A 24,122-nucleotide genomic window follows, 5' to 3' on the forward strand; every position below is an offset into this window, starting at 1 on the left:
GAGAAAACTCCAGGCCCCTAACTTCAATTTCAAATAAACTTTGGTAGGTTCCATTCAGTTGTATTCAGCACTAGCTCCTTCACCATCTTACTCAAGTAAATGGCAAAATAATTTACTATTTACATTTCATCCTATGAAAATAAACAGACTAACATATTGCAAAATAAAAAGAAACAATTTCAGCTTCATCAAATCCCTTTTGTTTCCATCCAACTTTAACAGAATTAGTAATTGTGATTACCTTAAGCTCCTGCAGCTGATCTGGTTCATAAAGTTTAGGAGATAAAGCCTGTGCAAGGAATGCATCAAGTTCATGGCGACGCAGGATCCTTACTCCTGGCCACTGCAACAAGTAGCTATAAAGGGATGTACAAACACATACTCTTTCAGCTTTTAGTTAATTTTAAAATCAGATCACACTATTTAAACACAATGACATTCCATCCAAATGTAGATAAATAAATACAAATTATTGTGTGTGTGTTTTTTTTTTTAAGGCTGCTTTCTTAGGGCAACATTTTAAACAAAAATATACATACACCTCTAACCATAATCTAACTAACCACTCATGATGTTACGAAATCTAAATTTATATATAGTCTTTCAGAAGAAGTTGTCAGTGCACAAAAATTGAAGTAAATAGTTTATCAGTTCAAGAGGCATTTGATGTTCTTGTAGAAAGGTGATTGAGGAATATGGCGAGAAGACAAGTTGATGGGATTTAGGGAAATAGAAAAAGCCTTGTGGGCCAAATGACTTGTTTCTAAACATTCTTGTGACCACCAATATTTGTACAACATTTAGTAAGTATTTTCACTGCATTTCCATTTGTAAAAATTATCCAAGACACCAGAATGAAATAAGAACACTGCAAAAGGAAAAAAAACAAAAAACAATGGGAACATATTCTTAATAAATACTTTGTGTCGGTCTTCACAAAAGAGAGGAACGATGCAGAGATTGTAGTTAAGGAGGAGGAGTGTGAAATATTGGATGGGATAAACATAGTGAGAGAGGAAGTATTAAGGGGATTAGCATTTTTGAAAATTGATAAGTCGCCAGGCCTGGATGAAATGTATCCCAGGCTGTTAAAAGAAGCAAGGGAGGAAATAGCGGAGCTCTGACCATCATTTTCCGATCCTCCCTGGCTACAGGCATGGTGCCGGAGGATTGGAGGACTGCTAACGTTGTACCGTTGTTTAAAAAGGGAGAAAAGGATAGACCTAGTAATTACGGGCCAGTCAGTCTAACCTTGGTGGTGGACAAATTATTGGAATCAATTCTGAGGGTCAGTATAAACCGTCATTTAGAAAGACATGGATTAATCAAGGACAGTCAATGTGGATGTTTCAAGGGAAGGTCTTGTCTGACTAACTTGAGTGAATTTTTTGAGGAGGTAACAAGGAGGGTCAATGAGGGTAACACGTTTAACGTAGTCTACGTGGATTTTAGCAAGGCTTTTGACAAGGTCCTACATGGCAGACTGATCAAAAAAGTAAAAGCACATGGGATTCAAGGGAAAGTGGCAAATTGGCAAATTGGATCCAAAATTGGCTCAGTGGTAGGAAGCAAAGGGTAATGGTCGACGGGTATTTTTGTGACTGGGAGGCTGTTTCCAGTGGGTTTCCGCAGGGCTCAGTACTAGGTCCATTGCTTTTTGTGGTATATATTAATGATTTAGACTTAAATGATTTAGCATGATTGAGAAGTTTGCAGATAATACAAAAATTGGCCGATAGTGGTTGACAGTGAGGGGGAAAGCTGTAGATTGCAGGAAGATCTCAATGAACTGGTCAGTTGGGCAGAAAAGTGACAAATGGAATTCAATCCACCTTCTGAAGGGCAATTAGGGATGGGCAATAAATGCCAGCCTCGCCAGCGACGCCCACATCCCACAAACGAATAAATAAAAAAAAGGGTGAGTTAATGCATTTGGGGAGGTCAACCAAGGCAAGGAAATAAATGGGAGGATACTGAAAGGTGTGGAGAAAGTGAAGGACCTTGGAGTGCATGTCCACAGATCCCTGAACGTAGCAGGACAGGTAGATAAGGTGGTTAAGAAGGCATATGGGATACTTGCCTTAATTAGCCGAGGTATAGAATATAAGAGCAGGGAGGTTATTGCTAGAAGTGTGTTAAACTTTAGTTAGGCCACAGCTTGAGTACTGCGTACAGTTCTGGTCACCACATTACAGGAAAGATGTGATTGCACTAGAGAAGGTACAGAGGAGATTTACAAGGATGTTGCCAGGACTGGAGAATTTTAGCTATGAGGAAAGATTGGCTAGGCTGACGTTGTTTTCTTTGGAGCAAAGGAGGCTGACGGGTGATTTATTTGAGGTGTATAAAATTATGAGGGGCCTAGGTAGAGTGGGCAAAGAGGACCTATTTCCCTTGGCAAAGAGGCCAATAACCAAGGGGCATAGATTTAAAGTAATTGGTAGAAAGATTAGAGGGGAGCGGAGGACAAATGTTTTCACCCAGAGAGTGGTAGGGGTCTGGAACTCACTGCCTGAAAGAGGGGTAGAGGCAGAAACCCTCATCAAATTTCAAAGTACTTGGATACGCACTCTTGAGGTGCCATAACCTGTAAGGCTACGGACCAAGTGCTGGAAAGTGGGATTAGGCTGGGTAGCTCTATTTCAACCGGCACAAACACGAAGGGCCAATGGGCCTCCTTCTGTGCCATAAATTTTTTAGGTTTCGATAATGACACAGCCTAAACATCACAAGTCTTTTAACAGGGTGAAAAATCTTATAAATAATCTTTATACTAATATAAAAACATGCAGTTTATAGGAACAAAATTATAGAAACATAGAAATTTCAAAGCACAATGTAACAAATTTGGTCAATTATGTCTATGCTAGCTGTACAATGGAGCTTTCAAATATAATCCCACTTCCCTGTTCTTTCCCCGTAACCTTAATTATTTTACTAAGTAATAATTTAATTCTCTCTTACATGTTGACTTCACTTCAAAAGCCAATGTGTTAATGTATTCCACAATGTAATAGCTATTTGCAGGAAAATATCTTACCTCCTTGTTTAAGCTTCGAATCTTGAGTTTTTGTTCCCTTAGTACTGATTCACCTACCAGTAGAAATAATCTTACTATTTTTGGATCCCAATTTTTAAAATGGAATCTCAAACATTTTCATAATTTAATAGGCAAGAAAATGAAACGGGTAACCACATGGGTTACGTTTTTTCTCAGAATATGTTGTACCCTGCAAAGAGCATATGTTTGTGTATTGCAAAGAATTAGACTCCACACTTCATTCTGCATTCTACCATTTTTTGAAACAAAATACTGAACAGAACAAAAAAAACTATGAAAATCTTCAAAGATTAAGAAAAAGGTTATTCATAATCCTATTAATTCAATTATATTTTAGAAATGCACATATTCAAATTTTACTTATGGGGGCACTTATCACTATACAAAAATTTACTCTCAAATGCTATATAAAAAAAATCAATCTGTTCTCTTTCACTGTTATTGTCTGCATTTCACTTACCGTAACACACAGCAAAGAACCAGAAGATGCGTTGGGACATTTGAAGGATTAAGCATTGCTGGTGTGTCTGATCTCATGCAGGCAAGAAATGCCCTCATTCTTCTGTTTTTATCCTCCACGGCTTTTCCCAGCCATAACTTCTTTAAGTTGGGACATGTCCACTCTCTAAAAGCAAGTGCTTCTACCAGTTCTGGAGTCTGGGGAGATTTCCCCTTGTAGGCAGCCCACTCCTTAACTAAAACAGGGGGAACTGAAAAATACAATAAGATTGACTGAATTCTCTGGACAATACATTTTATTGGTTTGAGATCTTATTTTATTTCCTAATGACAACAACTTGCAACATTGTTTTAAAGTTCCATTAGAAAAACTAATGCATTTCATTATTGTAATGAAGGCAACATGCAACTCCCAAGGCACAAATGAACACTACGCACATACACATTATATCTATCTATACTAAAAAAATATGAACTCACTTCCTGGTTGCACCACATGACTTCTTGATGTCCTCTTTTTGTAACAACTTTTTTCCTTATAATTTCTTGTGTCCACATTTAATATGGGATTCATCTATGTAAACTTATCACGCTCAGTGCACAAGCCTGGGTGGCTGTGCTTTATGAACTTTCTCTGCCAGCTTACCCACCATCTTGGTGTTTGCAGGGATTTTTCACCTCAGCTTGAGTCATCTTAAACCTTAGTTTTAAATTTCTTTTAGTTTTCAAATTTTAAAACTTTCTTTAACCCGAAAGTATCTTAATAGTTTTAAATTTGCCACTTTTGGCAGGTATCAGCCTGTCCTTCCTCCCTTTACCATGGCCTGCTGTGAACCCCTAAACATTTTATTTAAAATAAATATTCCTTTGTAAATTTTTAAGTTTAGCACTCTCACTTCTATGTTTTGTTTTTAAATACTAAAACACATTTTGAATTTTTCAGCCATTGGGTCATCACACTCTGCCTCACTCACCACTCACAGTTCCAGTTTAGGCATATCTGAGGCTGCCCCGCTCAGTGTAGCTTTGTGACCCAAGAGGAATCAGGCAGTCAGCAAGGTCATGGGTGCAGCCATGAGACTGGCTGTGTGATGGGGACTGTGTGTTGGTTGCGTGGAATGGATACCAGACTGCAGAACCATATCTTCCTGGCCTTGTTCTGTGGAACCCTGAATGCTGCGAGCGACGGGAGCTCTGTGGTCTAAGTTATTAATTATTTAGCTTTAGCTCCATTTTGAGCCACTGGAGTTCTGTGGTGCAATGTTTAATCATTTAAATATTGGCCCTGCTTTACAGCTATCAAAAACCAAAAAAAAACATGAATGCCGGATATCAGTCTGAAATCTAGCAACTGAGAGTAGCTGTGCATAAGGGAGTTACCATACCCATGGGGTAGGATCAACTACATTGGGGGCGGGGGCTGGAGAGAAGGGAGGAGAAAGAGAGCTTTATATTGTTATAAACGGGTCAGATCTATATACAGTGATATAAGTGGGTCAGAGCTCTACGCACTGATTGCAGCATCACTAATGCACTCTGAAGGAAATTCACTTTAACTTGATTTATTGTGGGCAAAGCCACGGGCAATTGACTAGTTATATATTTAAAGTCTTATATCTGCACATACTTGTCACTTTTTCCATTATAAATCCCTGCATCCAAATTTATAATGGAAACCACCTATGTGAACTTGTCAGGGTGTAATAGCACCCCTCTCCACTATGTGGAGGTGCTGCCGTGTTACCACTGACAGGAGAACCTAATTACGGTATGACAAGTTTATATAAGCAGCTTTCATTATAAATGTGGACATAGGAACTTATAGTGGAAATATAAAAATAACAGAATAGACTTTAAAATGGCGACTGAAATACATCATGCATGCCCTGGTCCAATTATCCCCCATCCGCGAACCCAGGACTTGGCCTTGATTCCCCACATGCAATGACATGGGAGACTGATATTATAAACATACATGCATCCAACAAAACAAAATAGCAGCAGTAGCTTGTGTCAGAAAAAATGTAATTTTTATAGTTCTGCTGTTCTGCTATAGATACTATAACTTGAGTAATGTTACTTATCCCTCTCCACTTCAACCATTTTCCTCTCAACCCGGTCAGCATCATCCGCAAACTCCTCCAACACAGCATCCAACAGTCGGACGGTGGAGGTCCCAGAAAGACGCTCTCCAGGCAGAGACTTAAGGAGGGGTAGCCATTTAACAATACTTGGAGGCACGGCTGATTTGAGCTGGACATGTACACAGTTACCATATTTACCAGCTTTCCCCCCTCTAGTTATTGCTAAATTCCTGCTATTCTGCAGCACACAACTGCAATAAAGTGTCAGGTATTTCAGCAAAACCAAGAAATTTTACTCTAACTTGTCAATTCTCTGAGGCTTACAGACAGGGAGTCAAGACCAAGTGTAGTCTTCAGGTCATCTCTGATTGGAGGCTGGGGGATAATTGAATCAAGGTGCACAGATGTCATTCAGTCTCTATTTTAAAGTCCTGCATTCTGTCCTTATCTTCATTATATCCATTCTTATATCCACATTTATAATGGAAACTGCTTATGTAAACTGGTCACACTATAATCACATCTTCCTGCATATGGTGGTGCTGCAGCACCCCTACTTTGGGGGAGGGGAGGGATAAAGAGATAAAATGCAATTACAAGTTTACATAGTCAGTTTCTGTTATTAATGTGGTCACAGAAATTTATAATGGAAAAAGTTGACAGGAAATACACAAATGCAAAACTTATAACATATTAAACCTAAGAACAGTGCCATAAAAGTAAAGTTCTAACTGAAATTTCTTCAGGTTCACTTGAGGTCGCCCGCTGCATTTAGACAGCCACTGTCCAGAAAATGGATCTCTTAACTCCATTGGCGGTCTCATCCTCTGAACCAGCTCTCCAGCTAATCGTAGATATACAATTCTTCCAAATGTAGGTGGGCAAGATTAATCAATGCCTATTTCTAGGAGCACAGTCTGCTCCAAAGGGCAGTACTGGTATTAGGTACCCACCACCTTGAACCAGAGGATCAATCTGTAACTTTCCAATAGCTTGGTGAAAATGAGCACACTTCATGTTAATTTCCTGGGTAAGCTACTTGAATGAATTAATAGTGTGCCCACCTTGATTTTTTTTTAAATCACCAAGGTCAGGTTTGGAGTCAAAACAACACTGCTCATGGCCTTCTGGCACTATCTCAGTGTATTTTCAAAGGCTTGGTGAAGACATACTTTATTACTGAGGACGCAACATCCCTTCATTTTGGAAATAACCTTGCTATTGCACCACTAACATATCTGATAAGCTTATTATCTGCCCCTACTAGGTTATCTTAGCTCTGATAAAATTAAAAGCAAAATTTGCCTTGTATCATTGGAAGTTCTGGGTTGTAAAGCTGTATTAGCACTCTAACCTTAATTAGCATATTAGTTGGCCTGACTGGTGATACTTGAATCATGCACTGAAGCAGCTTTGACCTCACGATACAAACCCTGCTTCATCTTGGGGGAAATCTATGACTTCATTGTGGAACTCTGCTTCATAAGCCCTTAAATAGTCTCGATAATTTGTTCCTATTTTGTGGACAGTTCGTGAATTTGGCCCCCAAAGAATTTCTCACCGAAGTGAAGTTTGATATCACAAGATAATTATGGATAATTAAGGCCAATTGGCCCATCATAAGTCATCCATCCAGAAAGACCACACAGTCCCTCCTCATTGCTGCATTTAATGATTTCTTGAACGATTCCAGCGTTGTTGTCTGCATAACTATTTTGAAACTGTGAACTCTTATCCTACTCATACGATTTAAATTAAAGTAGCATTCCAGATTAACCTTTTCCATTTCTATAACTGTTTTATATACCTCTAAGATCACCTTTCTGACAACTCCTTTCCAGGTTGTAAAGTCCAAGTTTCTCTGGCCTTTCCTTATAACTTAATCACTTGGCACTAGGGATCAAACGCGTTGATCTTCTCTGCACTGCCACTAGAGCTTGAATGTCTTCCTTGTTTCTTGGCAACCAGATCTGCTTACTGTACTCAAGGTACAGTCTGACGTGGTAACTGTACATTTTGATCTTAGAGGGAGAATTCCTCGGACACATATTTTGGCTACAATGAACTAAATATTGTCATGCATCTTAAGATGTATTTAAGCCATAACTGCTGGACTGAGACCAGAAGCTGCAGTCTGGGTTCCAGTAAGGCAGAACCATGCATATATTGCTTGTCAACTGCCTGGATACATACACAAGCAGAACACTCTCCCGACAGTTTTAAAAATATAAATGTTGAGAAAATGGGGAAAAGAGAATTCCTACTCTCAACATTTTAATTAAGGTGGAATAGGTTTAAAAAGAACCTCCGGGTGGGGAGTCCAATTGAATACTATATAACCAGGTTTGACACTATATTGGATTTACACTCCAAGCGGCATCAAACATAAGCAGTGGGAGACTCCATCCACAAGGGAGTCTCACTCCACTTTTCTCTGGAGTCAGGTTGGACCAAAACTTGAGACTTACTTTGAAAATTTAATGTTGGTTTGAAACCAAAATTGTTTTCCAATGGTAAACTTGCATTATCAATGCACCTTTGGAGATCCACAGCCAGGAGTCCTCATGAACCAGAAGTTTCATCAGCAGGTTTCATGCCGATGCTGGAAGTTAAATGCAGTTACATTTCTCACTGTGTTAGTCAGACTTCAAGTGGCTTATCTGCCACATTTCTAAATTATCCACAAGTGCGGGTCTGAAGTGTATCCTCAAGGTAGATTCGGATGGCCATTTGTCTAGATTGCAGTTCTCTTACCGGTGAAAACTTACAAGTTAATGTTTGGAATTGCTCATTAACTCAGCTGCAGGATTTATAAAGAGCTACTGAAAGAGCTTCACATAACCCAACACAGTGTGTCCACCTTGGCACTGATGTTACTTCATTCGGTCTGAGAAAAAAAGATACTGTTCAAGTCATTTCAAACTTCATTCTAAAAGAGCTACTGAAAGACTTTCTTTGATCTTCCTTGAAAACAGATGTGATTCACAAACTGGAGAGTCATGGGGGGTAATTTTAACCCCCAAGAACGGGTGGGTTGGGGGCAGGGTGGAGGTTAAAGTAGCAGCTTTTTGGACGGGATCGCATCCCAGCTCCAACATGCCCACTTCTGGGTTTAACCCAGGCGCGATCGGACATGTGCACACAACGGAAACTTGGAAGTCCCGTCTCCACTTAAAGCCAGCGGGCCGATATTTGAAGGGCCAATTCAGATAGTTGAAACACTTATTGTGGATTCTGCAACAGAAACAGATTTAACTACTCCTGAACATGTTTTCCGTGGCTTCTGAAACACCCCATTGAAATGGAGGCGAGTTACAGCCGAAGCTCATTTGGCCCTTTAAACCAACGATTGGCACATCTCAATAAAAGGTGAGGTATTGCAGCTGAGCACTCAGTTCTCTCAGACATATGTTTGGCTGGGAGTTCTTTGTGTTTAGGCTGAGATTTCTTTGTTGAGACTGAGAATTCTTATGTTCAGTTAAATCTATCTATATTTTGGAGCCCCCCAAACTGACAAGATCAGGATGGGGCCGCAATGGATCTATTCCACAGTACATCAGAGGAGGAGAAAAATGAAGATTGGGAACCCATCACCAGAGCAGCTACGCACATTGCTGCCCGTGATGTCTGGAATCCCCTTAACAGGTTCTAAAGATGAGAAATGCAAATTGAAGACTTTGATATACTCAGACTGCCTGGAACAACAACCACCACCACCAACCTCCCCCCACCTTTGCACAAAGCAGTCCTTCAACCACGCGTACACCCATTGCACACACGCCCAATGGGTGACATCATGTCTTGGCATTCAAGATGAAGCACATGAAAGGGCAAATTCACAAAAGGGACTCAATAATGGCCAAGACGTGGCAGTGGTGGTGATAATGATTACATTTAATGCGCCATAACAAAAAAAAATATGAATTAACAACATGACAGTTCGTCAAACAACCTTATGCATACCCTTGGTGAATTATAATTGCTTAGCCTTCCTCATTCTACCGCTTCTACTTGTGCATCCCCTGTGGCTTCAGCAGAGGTATTGGCAGATCCCTGCCCTGACTGCTGAGATGCTCTTGGCCTATGACCTCTGGGGTTTGGAGCCCATGAGGGCTCCGACGAAGACTGCTCCACCTGCACCTTTACAGGGGCAGACTCGGCCACTGGGAAAGGAAGCAGCATTGCGGGTATTGGTTGAGGAGGGGGCAACGTGTGAGACGTGGGAGAGCTTCGACTGGAGTCCCCACTTCCACGCCCTCTTTCGCCATCATCCCTCTCCCGAGCCAGCACAAATTCACTCCCATCACTCTGCTGGCTAGCAGGTTGGTGAGATGTGCCACATTGTAGGGCCACTTATCTGTCTGCCTGTAAAAGGAAGCAAACATGTCGGCATCCAGAGTCCGCATGGCCGTTGTCATAGCCTGCACGGACTCATTTGAGAGTCGTGCTTGAACCTCAATGGAGGCTACTATTCTCTCCATCGCAGACATTCTCGCACTTAGCTGCGCCACCAATCCATTAGCGATGGAGCTGGACTCTTTCATCCTCTCCACTATTGTGGAGAGTGTGCACTTTTTCCATTACTCACAAAGTTGCTGCTGCACCTCTATTATTCTCCAGCTCAACGATGAACCCCGGGGTTCAGCATCTATATCCAGCTGAGCAGAGTTTGGAGAGGAGTGCGCCCTCTGACGCAGACTCTCCATAGCTGCCGCTGCCACCAGTGTCTGCTCATGCTCACTTCTAAGCGGTGAATCACTAGGTGGCAACGCAACTAACTGTCTAACAGGACCCATCAAAGTGAAAGTATCAGCATTGGTGTACGTCCTGTGACGGTGCACCCTCAGAAGAAATGAGCTCCTCTGAGGAATCACTTTCTTCCGTTTCTGCTGATTCTTGAGGAAGATGTGAAGGCCCTGGAAGACAATAGAAAGCGATATTAATGATTTATCGCAAAAGTGATAATCTTTCTAATGACCATAATGAGATCTGCCACAGTTACATCATTGATAAAATCAATTCAACACGCGTATGAAAGAATTTGAAGTTCTGTCACCAACCATCCGCAGGATAGGCATGCTATGGTCCGACTTATTACCAGGACTCCTCCTCCACATCTGTCACCTCTACAATGTGGTGAACCACCTCGAGTTCTGCTCCTCTCCCTCACGTTTTGCGCTCTCCTCCTACAAAGCGAGAAAGAACAGAACAGACCTGTGAGTGACTGAAGGTGACGTATAAGGACATAAGAAATAGGAGCAGGAGTAGCCCATACAGCCCCCCGAGGCTGCTCTGCCATTCGATCAGATCATGGTTGATCTTTTACCTCAACTCAACATTCCCACGCAATCCCCATATCCCTCGATTCCCGTGGTGTCCAAAAATCTATTGATCTCAGTTTTGAACATACTCAACGACTGAGCATCTACCCCTCTGGGGTAGAGAATTCCAAAGATTCATAACCCTCTGAGTGAAGAAAATTTTCCTAATCTCAGTCCTAAATAGCCGACCCCTTATCCTGAGACTATGACCCCTAGTTCTAGACTTTCCAGCCAGGAGAAACAGCCTCTCAGCATCTACCCTGTTAAGCCCTCTAAGAATTTTGTAGGTTTCAATGATATCACCTCTCATTCTTCGAAATTCCAGAGAATATAGGCCCATTCTACTCAATCTCTCTTCACTGGACAGCCCTCTCACCCTAATCTAGTGAAACTTCATTGCACCCCCTCTAAGGCAAGTATATCCTTCCTTAGGTAAGGAGACCAAAACGGTACACAGTACTTCTGGTGTGATCTCACCAAAGCCCTATATGATTGCTGCAAGACTTCCTTACTCTTATACCTCAACTCCCTTCAATAAAGGCTAACATACCATTTGCTTTCCTAATTGCTTGCTGTACCTACATGTTAACTTTCTGTGATTCGTGTACAAGGACCCCAAATCCCTCTGACTACCAACATTTACGAGTCTCTCCCCTTTTAAAAAATATTCTGCTTTTCTATTCTTCCTACCAAAGTGGATAATTTCATATTTCCCCACATTAAACTCCATCTGCCACCTTTTTGCTCAATCACTTAACCTGTGGCCCTCTTTGCGTCCTCCTCCCAACTTACTTTCCAACCTAGCTTTGTATCATCAGCAAACTTAGATACATTACACTCAGTCCCCTCATCTAAGTCATTGATATATATTGTAAACAGCTGAGGCCCAAGCACTGATCCTTGCGGTACCCCACTAGTTACAACCTGCCAACCCAAAAATGACTCGTTTATTCCTACTCTGTTTTCTGTCCGTCAATCAATCCTCAATCCATGCTAATATATTACCCCCAATCCTATGAGCCTTAATCTTGTGTAACAACCTCTTGTGTGGCACCTTATCTAATGCCTTTTGAAAATCCAAATATATTAGATTCACTGGTTCCCCCCTTATTTACCCTGCTAGTTACACCCTCAAAAAAACTCTTAGATTTCTCAAACACGATTTCCCTTTCATAAAACCAAGTTGACCCTGCCTAATCATATTACGATTTTCTAAGTGCCCTGTTATCACGTCTTTAATAATAGATTCTAGCATTTTCCCTACTACTGATGTCAGGCTAACTGGCCTACAGTTTCTTGTTTTCTCTCTCCCTCCTTTCTTGAATAGCGGGGTTACATTTTCTACCTTCCAATCCACGGGGACCATTTCAGAATCTAGGGAATTCTGGAAGATCAAAACCAAAGCATCCACTATCTCTGCAGCCACCTCTTTCAAAACCCCTGGATGTAGGCTGTTAATTGTAGCCATGTGATTTATATCAATTAGTGTTAAATTGTATTCTGGTGGTGTGTATCAATTGGGCCTATCTTGTATCCATATATAAAAGAGAGCTTATCTAGGGTGTGGTGTGTGTAATGTGGAGCTCTGTGAATAAAGGCTTGGAAACAACTGAAGGCCAGGCTCTGGTATTCTATCCTTCACCACCGGGCTATCCAGCTTATAACAGAGACCATCAGGTCATGGGGTTTTGTCAGCTTTTAGACCCTTTAATTTCTTCAGGACTTTTTCTTTACTAATCTTAATTACTTTAAGTTCCTCACTCTCATTAGACCCACTATTTCCAGTATGTTTTTGTATCTTCTACTGTGAAGACAGATACAAAGTATTTGTTTGTCTCTGCCATTTCCTTATTCCCCATTATAATTTCTCCTGTCTCTGTCTCTAAGGGACCCACGTTTACTAGTGCTAATCTCTTCCTTTTTACATACTTGAAGCTCTTACAATCTGTTTTTATATTTCTTGCTAGTTTATTCTCATATTCTATTTTCTCCCTTTATCAATTTCTTGGTCATCCTTTGCTGATTTCTAAAACCCTCCCAATCCTTAGGTTTACTACTCTTTTTGGCAACATTGTAAGCCTCTTCCTTTAATCTAATACTATCCTTAATTTCTCTAGTTAGCCACAGTTAGAGCACCTTTCCCGTGGAGCTGTTACTCCTCAAGGGAATGTATATGCGTTGAGAATTATGAATTATTTCTTTAAATGTTCACCATTGCTTACCTACCGTCATATCTTTTAATCTAATTTCCCAATCTACCTTAGCCAACTCGACCCTCATACCTACGTAATTGGCTTTGTTTAAATGTAAGACCCTTGCTTCGGACTTAACTACATCACACTCAAGTTCAATATGAAATTCTATCATATTATGATCACTATACCAGAGAGTATCCTTTACTATAAGATTAGTAATTAACACTGTCTCTTTACACAATACTAGATCTGAAATAGCCTGTTCTCTAGTTGGTTCCTTGACATATTGTTCTAGAAAACTATCTTCAATGCATTCCATCCCATACTGATTCTACATCCTGATTTTCTGAGCTATGATCCTTTCTCACTACTGTCTTTATCTCATCCTTTATTATTAGGGCTACCCCACACCCCACTCCTTTTCCATTTTGCCTATCTTTTCTAAAAGTCAAGTACCCTGGAATGTTACGGTTATGTTACTGGACAATAATCCAGAGACCTAGACCAATAATCTGGAAACATGAGATCAAATCCCACCACGGCAGCTGGGGAATTTAAATTTAATTAATTAAAAATAAAAATTTTTAAAAAGCCAGTACCAGTAATGGTGACCACGAAACTAGCGGATTGCTGTAAAAACCAGTCTGGTCCACTAATGTCCTTTAGGGAAGGAAACCTGCCATTCTTACCCGGTCTGGCCTATATGCGACTCCAGACCCACAGCAATGTGGTTGATTCTTAACTGCACTCTGAAATGGCCCAGCAAGCCACTCAGTTGTTAAGGCGGCGGCTCACCACCACCTTACTCAAGGGCAATTAGGGATGGGCAATAAATGCTGGCCTAGCCAGCGACGGCCACATCCCATGAATGAATAAAAAAAATTTAGTTCCCAACCTTGGTCACCTGCAACCATGTCTCAGTAATGGCTGCTGGATCAAACCCATTAATCTCTATTTGTACCATTAATTCATCTATCTTGTTACAAATGCTTCGTGCATTCAGCACCTTTAATTTTAACTTTTTACTATTTTTCCCTGATGTGACCTTGGTCAATAATGCCCTATTACCTTTGTTAAACTCTCTGTCCCTTCCTGACACATAATTCTTGTTTTTACCCAAATCGCTACTCTGCCCTACAGCCTTGACTTTTCTCTTTAGACGTATAATTTACCCTTACCTGAACCCTCGGCACCCCTCCGACCCCTATTATTTCAAAGCCCTATCTACCGCCCCAGTTATTCGATTCGTCAGGTCACTGGTCCCAGCCCGGTTTAAGTGGAGCCTGTTGCAACGGAATAGCCCCCTCTTTCCCCAGTACTGGAACTAGTGCCTCCCACACCACTCTTTCAGCCATCCACTTAAACCTCTAATCTGTTTGTCCCTATGCCAATTTGCATGTGGCTCAGGTAGTAATCCAGAGATTATTGCCTTTGAGGTTCTGCTTTTTAATTTGGACCCTAGCTCCTCAAACTCCCTCAGCAGAACCTGATTCCTAGTTCTACCTACATCGTTGATTCCTACGTGGACCATGACAACTGGATCCTCCCCCTCATGCTCCAAGTTCTTCTCCAGCAGTGAAGAGATGTCCTTAACCCTGGCAATGGATAAGTAACACAGCCTCCGGGACTTCCGGTCGTGGCTGCAGAGAACAGTATCTATCCCCTTGCACTAACACATTCCTTTTTGCTCCCCCCACTTGAACACCCTCCTGTACCACGGTGCCGTGGTCAATTTGCCTATCCTCCCTGCAGTCTTTGTTCTCATCCATACAGATGGCAAGTACCTCATATCTGTTGGACAAGGGCAAAGGCTGAGGCTCCTCCACTGCTGGTCCCCTTACCTGCCTGACTCGCTGTCACATCCTCCTGTCCCTGACCACTAACCAAATCTAAACCACTACCTAACCTAACGCTGTGACTGCCTCCTGGCTCAAAGTGTCTAGATAACTCTCCCCTTCCCTGATACATCGCAATGACTGTACCTCGGACTCCAGCCCAATAACACCGAGCCGAAGTTCCTCGAGTTGCAGACACTTACTGCAGATGTGATTGCCTGGGGTCACGCTGCTCTCCACAAACTCCCACATGCTGCAGTTACAGCACACCACCTGCACTGCCATCCCTATCTAAACTTGTTTTATTTATTTAATCAAACTTGTTATGTAATTAATTCACTTGGTTTAGTTTTAGTTTTTTTAAAACTAAATTAATGATTTAAACTAGATAAATGAATAAAGTATTAGCAAGTTATAGGTTCCGAGTTTAAACCACTCCCCCAGCTTGAGTGGAAAAAAATGTATTACACACCAACCAATCACCTACCTCCTGTCCTGTGACATCACCGGGTCCAAGAGTTGTTTACCCCAGCCAAATGGACACTACTGGAAAATCTCATGCTTTTTAAACCCGGTTTAATTATTCTAGTTCTTTACCTTAGATCGTTACCTCAATACTTTTCTTCATTCCCTCGGGTTCTGCCGCTACTTCCTCTTTGCACTGTTTCTGACGTCACTCTTTCAAATTTCTGCCTGTGTTGGAGTTGGTCTCAGCTCCCGCTCCTTCCAGTCTCCAGCCTCCGTTGCCACCGCATTTTATATCCCCACTCAGCTCAGCTCTCGGTCCTTCTAGTATTCACCCTATGAATGCATTGCTTTGAGTGAGGCTGACCATGAAAGAGATGCATCAGAGGGTGACTATCAGACACTTACATCACATTGCATCATGATTGGGGTGAGTGGCAGTGGTGGGTGATTAAATGGGCAGTTGAGGAAATGCATTGAAAGTGAAGGATGGTTGCTGCTGCTGACATTGACCTGGTTCAGTCATTAAAATACTTCCTGCGCTGAACCCAAGACATGGGCACCATGCTCCTGTTGCTCACCTCTAGCCAAGCATTTTTGGTTACAGAGCCAGGTTTCTTCCTGCGATCCATTGGAAACATTACCTTGGTCCTGGTTCTCATTGCAACCAGCAGTTCATCCAGGGAGGCATCATTAAATCTAGGGGCAGCCTTTGCTTTCCTGGACTCCATTTCTCCTTTAAAATCCATTCTTGGACTGGCCCTTTAAATAGTGGGCTCTAAATCGCATCAATCGGGTGTGCAGTAGGCCCGCTGCGCAGCTTGGAGACGCGAAACCCGGAAGCGTAGGTAATCGACTGCAATCGAGACACAATCGCAAATTTAAACACACTCAGTTTGGCTCCAGGTTCCCCACACACAAATCCACCCAACGCTGACTTCCCACCACCATGCTAAAATCATGGTCATGGTGTCAGTGGTGCTCAGTGGTAGCACTCTTGCTTCTGAGTCAGAAAGTCGTCAGTTTAAGCCCCACTCCAGACACTTGAGCACATAACCTAGGTTGGCACTTCTGTGCAATACTGAGGGAGCACTGCACTGCCATAGGTACTGTCCTTTGGATGAGAGGTTAAACCGAGGCCTCGTCTGCCCTCTCAGGTGGGCGTAAAAGATTCCACAGCACTATTCGAAAAAGAACAGTGGAGGTCCCCTGTTGTCGTGGCCAACATTTATCCCTCAAGCAACATCAGAAACAGATGATCTGGTCATTTATTTCATTGCTGTTTGTGGGACCTGGCTGTGCGCAATTTGGCTGCCACGTTTCCTACATTACAACAGTAACTACATTTCAAAAGTACTTCATTAGCTGTAAAGCATTTTGGGACGTCGTGAGGTTGTAAAAGACGCTATATAAATGCAAGTTTTTTCTTCATGACACGTGAAAGTATGAATGCCTGAACCACAACCAGAAACAGTTTTTACAGAGCTCATGTGCATTTTAATAAGCTTGATATGAACTTGAAAAGGTTTCTGCCAAAATACTGCGTCAAAGCTAGAAAGCTACATTCACAGGCTTCTTACTAAATGCCTTATCCTCATCACACACACACACACTCTGAAGTGTGCATTACTAACAGCAGTTTTTCTGGTAGCCTAAAACTAACAATTTGAGCCTGAATTTTTAGTTTTTTTGTCCTACGAATTTGCACCTACTAGGATAAACACTATCCAAATTTCACTTACAACCGTTAGAGGCAGAGAAGACAGTTCTATCCAATCAGTCAGGACTGGATTTGAGCACAGGCCCCAGAAATGAATGTATTCAACTCACTGTACCATACCGCCATCAACCATATTTAATATTAATCTACGCATGCAGTAGATATTACTCAAAACCAGAACACAGCCTTTCTATAATGCAGAAAAATCAGCCAGTTTTTAAACAAACTGAACCAATAAAATTACAGGTCTCAATTCCCTTCCACAAAATACTTCTATCAAGTCAGCTATTTTACTGTACCTGTACTTGAACGGGGAAGTGGGGAAACTTGAGGTGTGAGGGAGCCTCTGATCTCTCGCCACCAGAGCAATTGGGATTGAATGGACCATTCAAGGCGAGGCTACCGACAGTGGAATGAGGGGGAGGGAAGGATAATGGGGAAGAACCGAGGTAATATTGGTGCAGAGTATGCAGTAAGAAGGGGAATGGGCAATGCCATCATGGCGGGGTAAAGAACACGAATGGAGTGCGGTTGTGGGGGGAGAAGCACGAGTGAATGGAGAGGGATGGGAAGGAAGCCACTGAGGGTATTTTCTCCACAACCCCCACTCCAACTGCAGTCTGAAGCCGCTGGTGTCTCCTAACCCCACCACACCACTCACTGCCTCTCACGAGAAAGGAAAGAAGAAAAATAGAGAAACAAAAGGAAGAGTTAAGAGGAGAGAAGCAAAAAAGAGAAACAGCAATACAGACAGCAGAAACAGGTAAGATAGGGACCATATTCTCCGAGTTACCCTACATAATGCCATGCAAGTTAAACCAATATATTAAAAATCTTGTATGTGCTCACACTTCATGTCTACAAAACCGTTCTTCCAGTTATCTCAATTTTGTCAAACTTGTTGGGCAACTTTTGCCCACTATAAATTCCTATGTCCACATTCATACTGTAAACTGCTTATGTAAACTTGTCACGTTGCAACTGTACCCTCCCAGCCATGGTGGTACAGTGGGACTTCTGTTTTGCATCTCCCAGCTACTCAGACTTTAATGCAGATAAACATTATCAATCAACTCTACTTCTCTGCTTCCTAAATTACGATAAGATTTGTGAATTAACTTTAAATAATATCAAATTGAAGTACTATCCAACAAGGACAGAATGTGTAACTTTAAAATGGGCATAATTATATCTGTTTGCCCTGGTCCAATTATCTCATCTTCTAACCTTGACTTACCTGAAGACTACATACGGTCTTGATTTCCCTCCAGAGTGCTACGCCACATTCCCCACAAAAGAAATGCTACGTATTTTTTTAATTCAGGTCATATGGTATTCAAAAATAGCTTATTCCTGTTTGATATTCAGGTTGGTTTCAATGCCCAGTATGATGTTTTGCACTTCCAAACGCAGACTGTTTTAGTTTGGAATCCAAAAACAATTTTTGACCAGTATTTGCTTAATCAAGATTCTGGATTCTTTCAAAATCCTTGTATAAACTTTTTAGATTTTGTGCTACAAATATCCAGCATAAAACATGAAAATAACTTACTTTCAGTAGGGAATCTATTTTTTCTTAGTGCAAGTCTTTCAGCTTTTTTCCTAGCCTCAGCCAGGCTAAAGAGGACTCCATATACACACTGGCGTATTGGCCTATACAGCAAAGCAGCAGGAGGCAAATCTTTATTGGCTTCATCTTCTATGCTAATGGAGATCTTAATCTCACCCTACAATTAAAAACAAAGTATTCATCATTAGATGGTATTCATCATTTTCACAGACCTTCCCTTCTTTTCTTTCCTCCTCCCCCCCCAAACTTTTTTCCCCGCCTCTGTACTTGCTCATAAACCGTTAAATCTCTAACTTCTTCCAGTCCTGCTGAAAGCTCATCGACCTGAAACGTTAACTCTGTTTCTCTCTCTACAGATGCTGCCTGACCGAACAAGTGTTTCCAGCATTTTCTGTTTTTAGTCACCATTAGTACTTTCTTAGAAAACCCTATTGAGTAAAAACATGGAATCAAAAAGGTTAAAAAAAAACACGATTCAGCCATTCAATGAGATCATGGCTGTTCACATTGAACAGCAATGGTATTTCCTCACCTGTAAGCCAACTGAAGTTGACATACTTTTGGTTGGTATTTCATTCCAACATTTACAATATTCAACACTTTAAATGGCACAATTATTCCAAGAAATATACGCTTGCTTAAAATTTGTTCAAGATGTGGTCAAAGCTGGCACGGCCAGATTTATTGCCCCTTTCCAAGTTGCCCTGAGATGGTGGTGGTGTTTTTTCCTTTGAACTGCAGCATTTCTTGTGGGGATGCTGCTCCACATTGGCGTAGGTAGGGAATTCCAAGATTTTGACCCAGCGATTAAAGAATGAACAGCATTATCTTTCCAAGTCAGGATTGTGAGATACTTGGAGGTCACAGTGTTCCTGGTAGTAGAGGCTGCAGGGCAGGGAGATGCTGTTAAAGTAAGCTTGGTGAGTTACTGCACTGAATCCTGTAGATAGTATATAAAGCAGGCACGGTATGTTGGTTGCAAACAGGGTGGAGTCCACTGGCAGGGGTGCCGAGCAGGTGTACAGCTGTGTCTTGGATGGTGTTGAGCTTCTCAAATGCTGTTATAGCTGCAATGCAGGTGACTGGCGAGTACTCCATCACAATCCAGACTTATGCCTTATAGATTGTGGAGAGGCTGAGAGAGATTGAAGTGATTCGCTCATCCCAGAGTACTCAGCTTCTGCTCTTGTAGCCAGCGTTGACATGACTGGTCCAGTTAAGCTTCTGGTCCATGGTGACCCCCACGCCCCCCCCAACCCGGGATTTTCATGTTGGGGCACTCGACAATGGTGGTGCCATTGAAGGTCAGGGTAAGGAGGTTGAGCCTTTTCTTCTTGGAGATGATCAGTCACTGCAATTGTTTGGCACAAATGTTACCTGCCTTGTGCTGGTTGTTGTCCAGGTTATGCTGTAGGTTGGAAAGGGCTGCTTCATTAGTGGAACATTTATGGATGGAGCGGAAAGCTGTAGAATTGTCAGCAAACAGCCCCACTCCTGACCTTATAATGGAGGGAAGGTCATTGATGAGGCAGCGGAAGATGGTTGAGCCAATGGTCCTGTCCTGAGGAACTCCTGCAGCGATGTCCTGGGGCTGCGATGATCGGCCTCCAACAACCACGACCATCTTGCTTTGTGTAGTTATGCAAACAGCCACTGGGGAGTTCTCCCTTTGACCTCAATTTTGTTAGGGCTACTTGGTGCCAAATGTTGCCTTGATGTTGAGGGCCAAAATTCTCACCTGTACCTCTGGCCTTCAGCTTATATCCAAACCTGGATCAAGGCTGTGGCAAGGTATGGAGCCAAGTGGCTCTTGTGAAATCCAAACTCATTGTTGATGAGCAGGTTAACAAGTTGACAATCCAACATCCCCCAAGCTCACCCCTCGTCTTAACTATGAATCCATTTCTTTCCTATCTCCCGTCATGCCCTGTCTGAGCTCCTCTTGTTCATGATACCCACACTTCCTGCCGCTTTGACCCCAGTGCCACTAAACTGCTGACCGTAGAACTTTCCTTCCTGGCCCCCATGCTAGCATGTTAGCTGACATAATAAATGGTTCCCTCTCCTCAGATACTTGCTCCCTCCCTCTCAAGATAGCCGTCATCAACCCCTCTCCTCAAAAACACACCTTTGACCCCCCTGTCCTTGCAAACTAATGCATCATCTCCAACCTCCCTTTCCAAAGTTCTTGAAAGTGTTGCCATCTCCCAAATCCATGCCCATCTTTCCCATAACTCCATGTTTGAATTTCTCCAATCATGTTTCCGTCCCTGCCGCACTATCAAAATGGCCCGAGTCAAAGTCTCAAATGACATCCACTTATGATTATCCCTTTTTAACCTCTGCATCCTTCAACACGGTCCCCTGCATGATTCTCCTCCATTCCCCAGGTCAGTGGGATTGCCCTTATTTGGTTTCACTCACCTATGCAACTGTATCCAGCAATGGCTCCTTTCCCTACCCCCACTCCATTCCCTCCGAAGTCACCCAAAGATCAATCCTTGGCTCCCTCCTCTACATGCTTGCCACATGGCAACATCATTTGCAGACATAGAATCAGCTACCACATGTATGCTAACAACATCCAGCTCTACCTCTCCACCACTTCCCTTGACTTCTCCACTGCCTCTGCTTGTCCTATATCCAGTCCTGGAAGATCCACAATTTCCTCCAGTTTAACAATGGGAAAACTGAAGCCATTGTCTTCAGGCCCTGCCACAAACTTTGTACCCTTACCATCGATTCCATCTGCCTCCCTGGCCAAAACACAAACACTTATAATAGCCGGTGACCCCAAAGACATTGAAGTATTCTCTATTACTGAGAAGCCATGCTTTCTATAAAAAGAAAAATATGGAACCTGAAATAAAAACAGAAAATGCTGGAAATACATAAGAGGTTAGTGAGCATCTGTAAAGAGAAGACAAATTATTACATTTTGAATGTGTACCCTTCTTTAGAAGGTTTCAGGCATGTAACTGTTTTCCTGAAGGGTTACACACCCAAGATCTCACAACCTGTCTTTTATGTCTATAGATGCCAACTAACCTGCTGCAGATTTCCAGCATTTTCTATTTTTAACCATTTCCTCGACTTGCTTTGGGTGGCTCCCAACTACAGGGAGAGAGAGAGCAGCGTACCGGCTACTGAAAATTTAGAGGGAAACAGACACAGCATCTTTAAAATCATTCATTTATAAACATGAAAACAAATGTTTTTCCTTGAAAAATAATTCATCGGTCATGCACAAATATCACAAACAAAGCATAATAATGGCAGTGCATAATTGGGACTTGATCTGGACACCAGTGGGGTACAGAAGTTTGACATTATAAGCAGACAGATATTAGATATGAGCAGCAGATAACTACCTTGCAAAAAAAATTGAAAGAAAGCGTGCATACTGGCCCTCAAGATGGCTGGAGGATGAATAGAATGAGTCTTTGCCTTTCCTAGCAGTTCACAAGCTTCTAAAACGTAACTCAAGGAAATATACTTTACTACTCGTGTAACATCTGCTTGATAACAGGTTTACCTCAAGAAGAAAATAAATGTCTGGACCGGCATGTGCCCTTGGTTTTTTAAAAATAGGAATGCCAAACAAAATGATACTTTGTAGTGAGATAGCATGCAATGGCAGCTAAAACATAAGCACCGCAATCTTGAAATAAACAAAACTCAAAAACCTTGGACGAGGTCCCAAGATTATCTTTAGATATTTGGAATACAGCATTTCAAAACCTTAATTTACACAATATTGATTAGTAATCCCTAAATAATTACTGGCAATTGTAACTTTGCTCCCAGGAGTTTGCTTTAGTAACCTTGCACTCCAAGTTGTCTGCAGGATTTCATTACCATTGATACTTTAATGACACAATTACACTGATATACTATTTGCTACGATATAGACATTGCAGAGAGACTGGGGCAACATCAAAACTTACAAAGTGAGCCAACATCATTATCACACAACCAGAAACAAAACTTTCAGCATGTTCTCTTCAATATTTTTTTGGAGATCAACATAAGGGAATGAATGTTGGGGAACAGAACTGCATCCAATGTCAACATCAAGCAATCCCTTCTCAAGTATAGTACTTACCAGATGGATGAAGTTGCCAACAACATAACTTAAACAACCTTAGAAGAACCCACCCAATACTATTGTGACTTTTTTCATTTCTTAGACCAGTCTTTCTGAACCTGACTGCAAATTCTGCCAATTTACAGATAATTTCGTCCCGTGAACATCAACCAGGTGGGTTCAGACTCAATTCCATTAGAACCTTACTATTAGTATATTACAGATTTTAGGACCTGGGCGGCTGAAGGCACAGCCGCCAATGGTGGGGCAAAGGGAGTGGGGAATGTGGAAGAGGCCAGAGTTGGAGGAATGCAGCGTTCTCTGAGTGTCGTTGGGCTGGAGGAGGTTACAGAAATAAGGAGTGCGAGGCGATGGAGGGATTTAAACACAAGGATGAGAATTTTAAATTTGAGGCATAGGTGAACCAGGAGCCAATGTAGGTCAGCGAGCACAGGAATAATGGCTGAGCGAGACTTTGTGCAGGTTAGGATACAGGCAGTAGAGTTTTGAATGAGCTTAGGTTTATGGAGCGTGGAAGATGGGAGGCCGACCAGGAGAGCGTTGGAATAATCAAGTCTGGACGTAACAAAAGCATGGATGAAGGTTTCAGCAGCATATGGGCTAAGGCAGAGGCGGAAATGGGCAATGTAATGGAGCCAAAAGTCGGCAGTCTTTGTGATGGAGAGGATATGACAATCTTACGACTGTGGCCTTTTGTACATCCTCCCCCGTTCGCCCCACATTAGTGGCTATGTCTTCAGCCTGTCAAGATCCCACATGCTGGAATTACCTCCCTAAACCCCCCCGCCTCTCCATCCCTCTCTGTACCTTTAAGGCCCTCCTTAAAACCCATCTCTTTGACCAAGCTTTTGGTCACCAGTCCTAATGTCTCCTTCTTTGTCTCAACATCCATTTGTGTTTGATTATACTTTTGTGCAGTACCTTGGGATTTTTTTTTACATTGAAGGCGCTATATAAATGCAAGTTGCTGTTGTGTATGGAGAAAGTTTGCAACACAGATCCCTGAGGCATGTCACTAGCTAGTTTGCCAATCCTAGAAACACTCCTTCACTGCTACTCTGTTGTTTGTCCTTCAACCGACCCGGAAGACATCATATGTTACTTTTGACATCATCAGTCTCAATTTTTGCAACCAGCCTCTTATGTGGCACTGATGAAATGCTTTTTGTCCAAACATTTGTCCTCCATTGTATTCCCAATGCCTATACTCTCAATTAGCAGTTTTCTACTGTAGCCATTGGTTCTAACTAGTTACTTTTTAAGATAAATCAGTTTAATTGTACATAGTGGGCAGTATTCGGACC

At 42.0% G+C, this 24,122-nt stretch overlaps 1 protein-coding gene across 2 annotated transcripts in view; it reads right to left on the reverse strand.

The window, feature by feature from the left end:
* LOC137334163 (constitutive coactivator of PPAR-gamma-like protein 1 homolog) overlaps nucleotides 1–24,122 on the reverse strand; it is a 96,986-nt gene that overhangs the window by 24,766 nt on the left and 48,098 nt on the right. For both annotated transcript variants that reach the window (XM_067998717.1, XM_067998716.1), the window contains exons 10-12: nucleotides 18,693–18,867; nucleotides 3,522–3,771; nucleotides 242–356 (exon numbers count right to left, since the gene is read on the reverse strand). In XM_067998717.1, the coding sequence (XP_067854818.1) occupies nucleotides 242–356; nucleotides 3,522–3,771; nucleotides 18,693–18,867 (540 nt within the window). The remainder of the gene's footprint in view (nucleotides 1–241; nucleotides 357–3,521; nucleotides 3,772–18,692; nucleotides 18,868–24,122) is intronic.

Source organism: Heptranchias perlo, chromosome 17, assembly GCF_035084215.1.
Source record: "Heptranchias perlo isolate sHepPer1 chromosome 17, sHepPer1.hap1, whole genome shotgun sequence".
NCBI classification, from domain to species: domain Eukaryota; kingdom Metazoa; phylum Chordata; class Chondrichthyes; order Hexanchiformes; family Hexanchidae; genus Heptranchias; species Heptranchias perlo.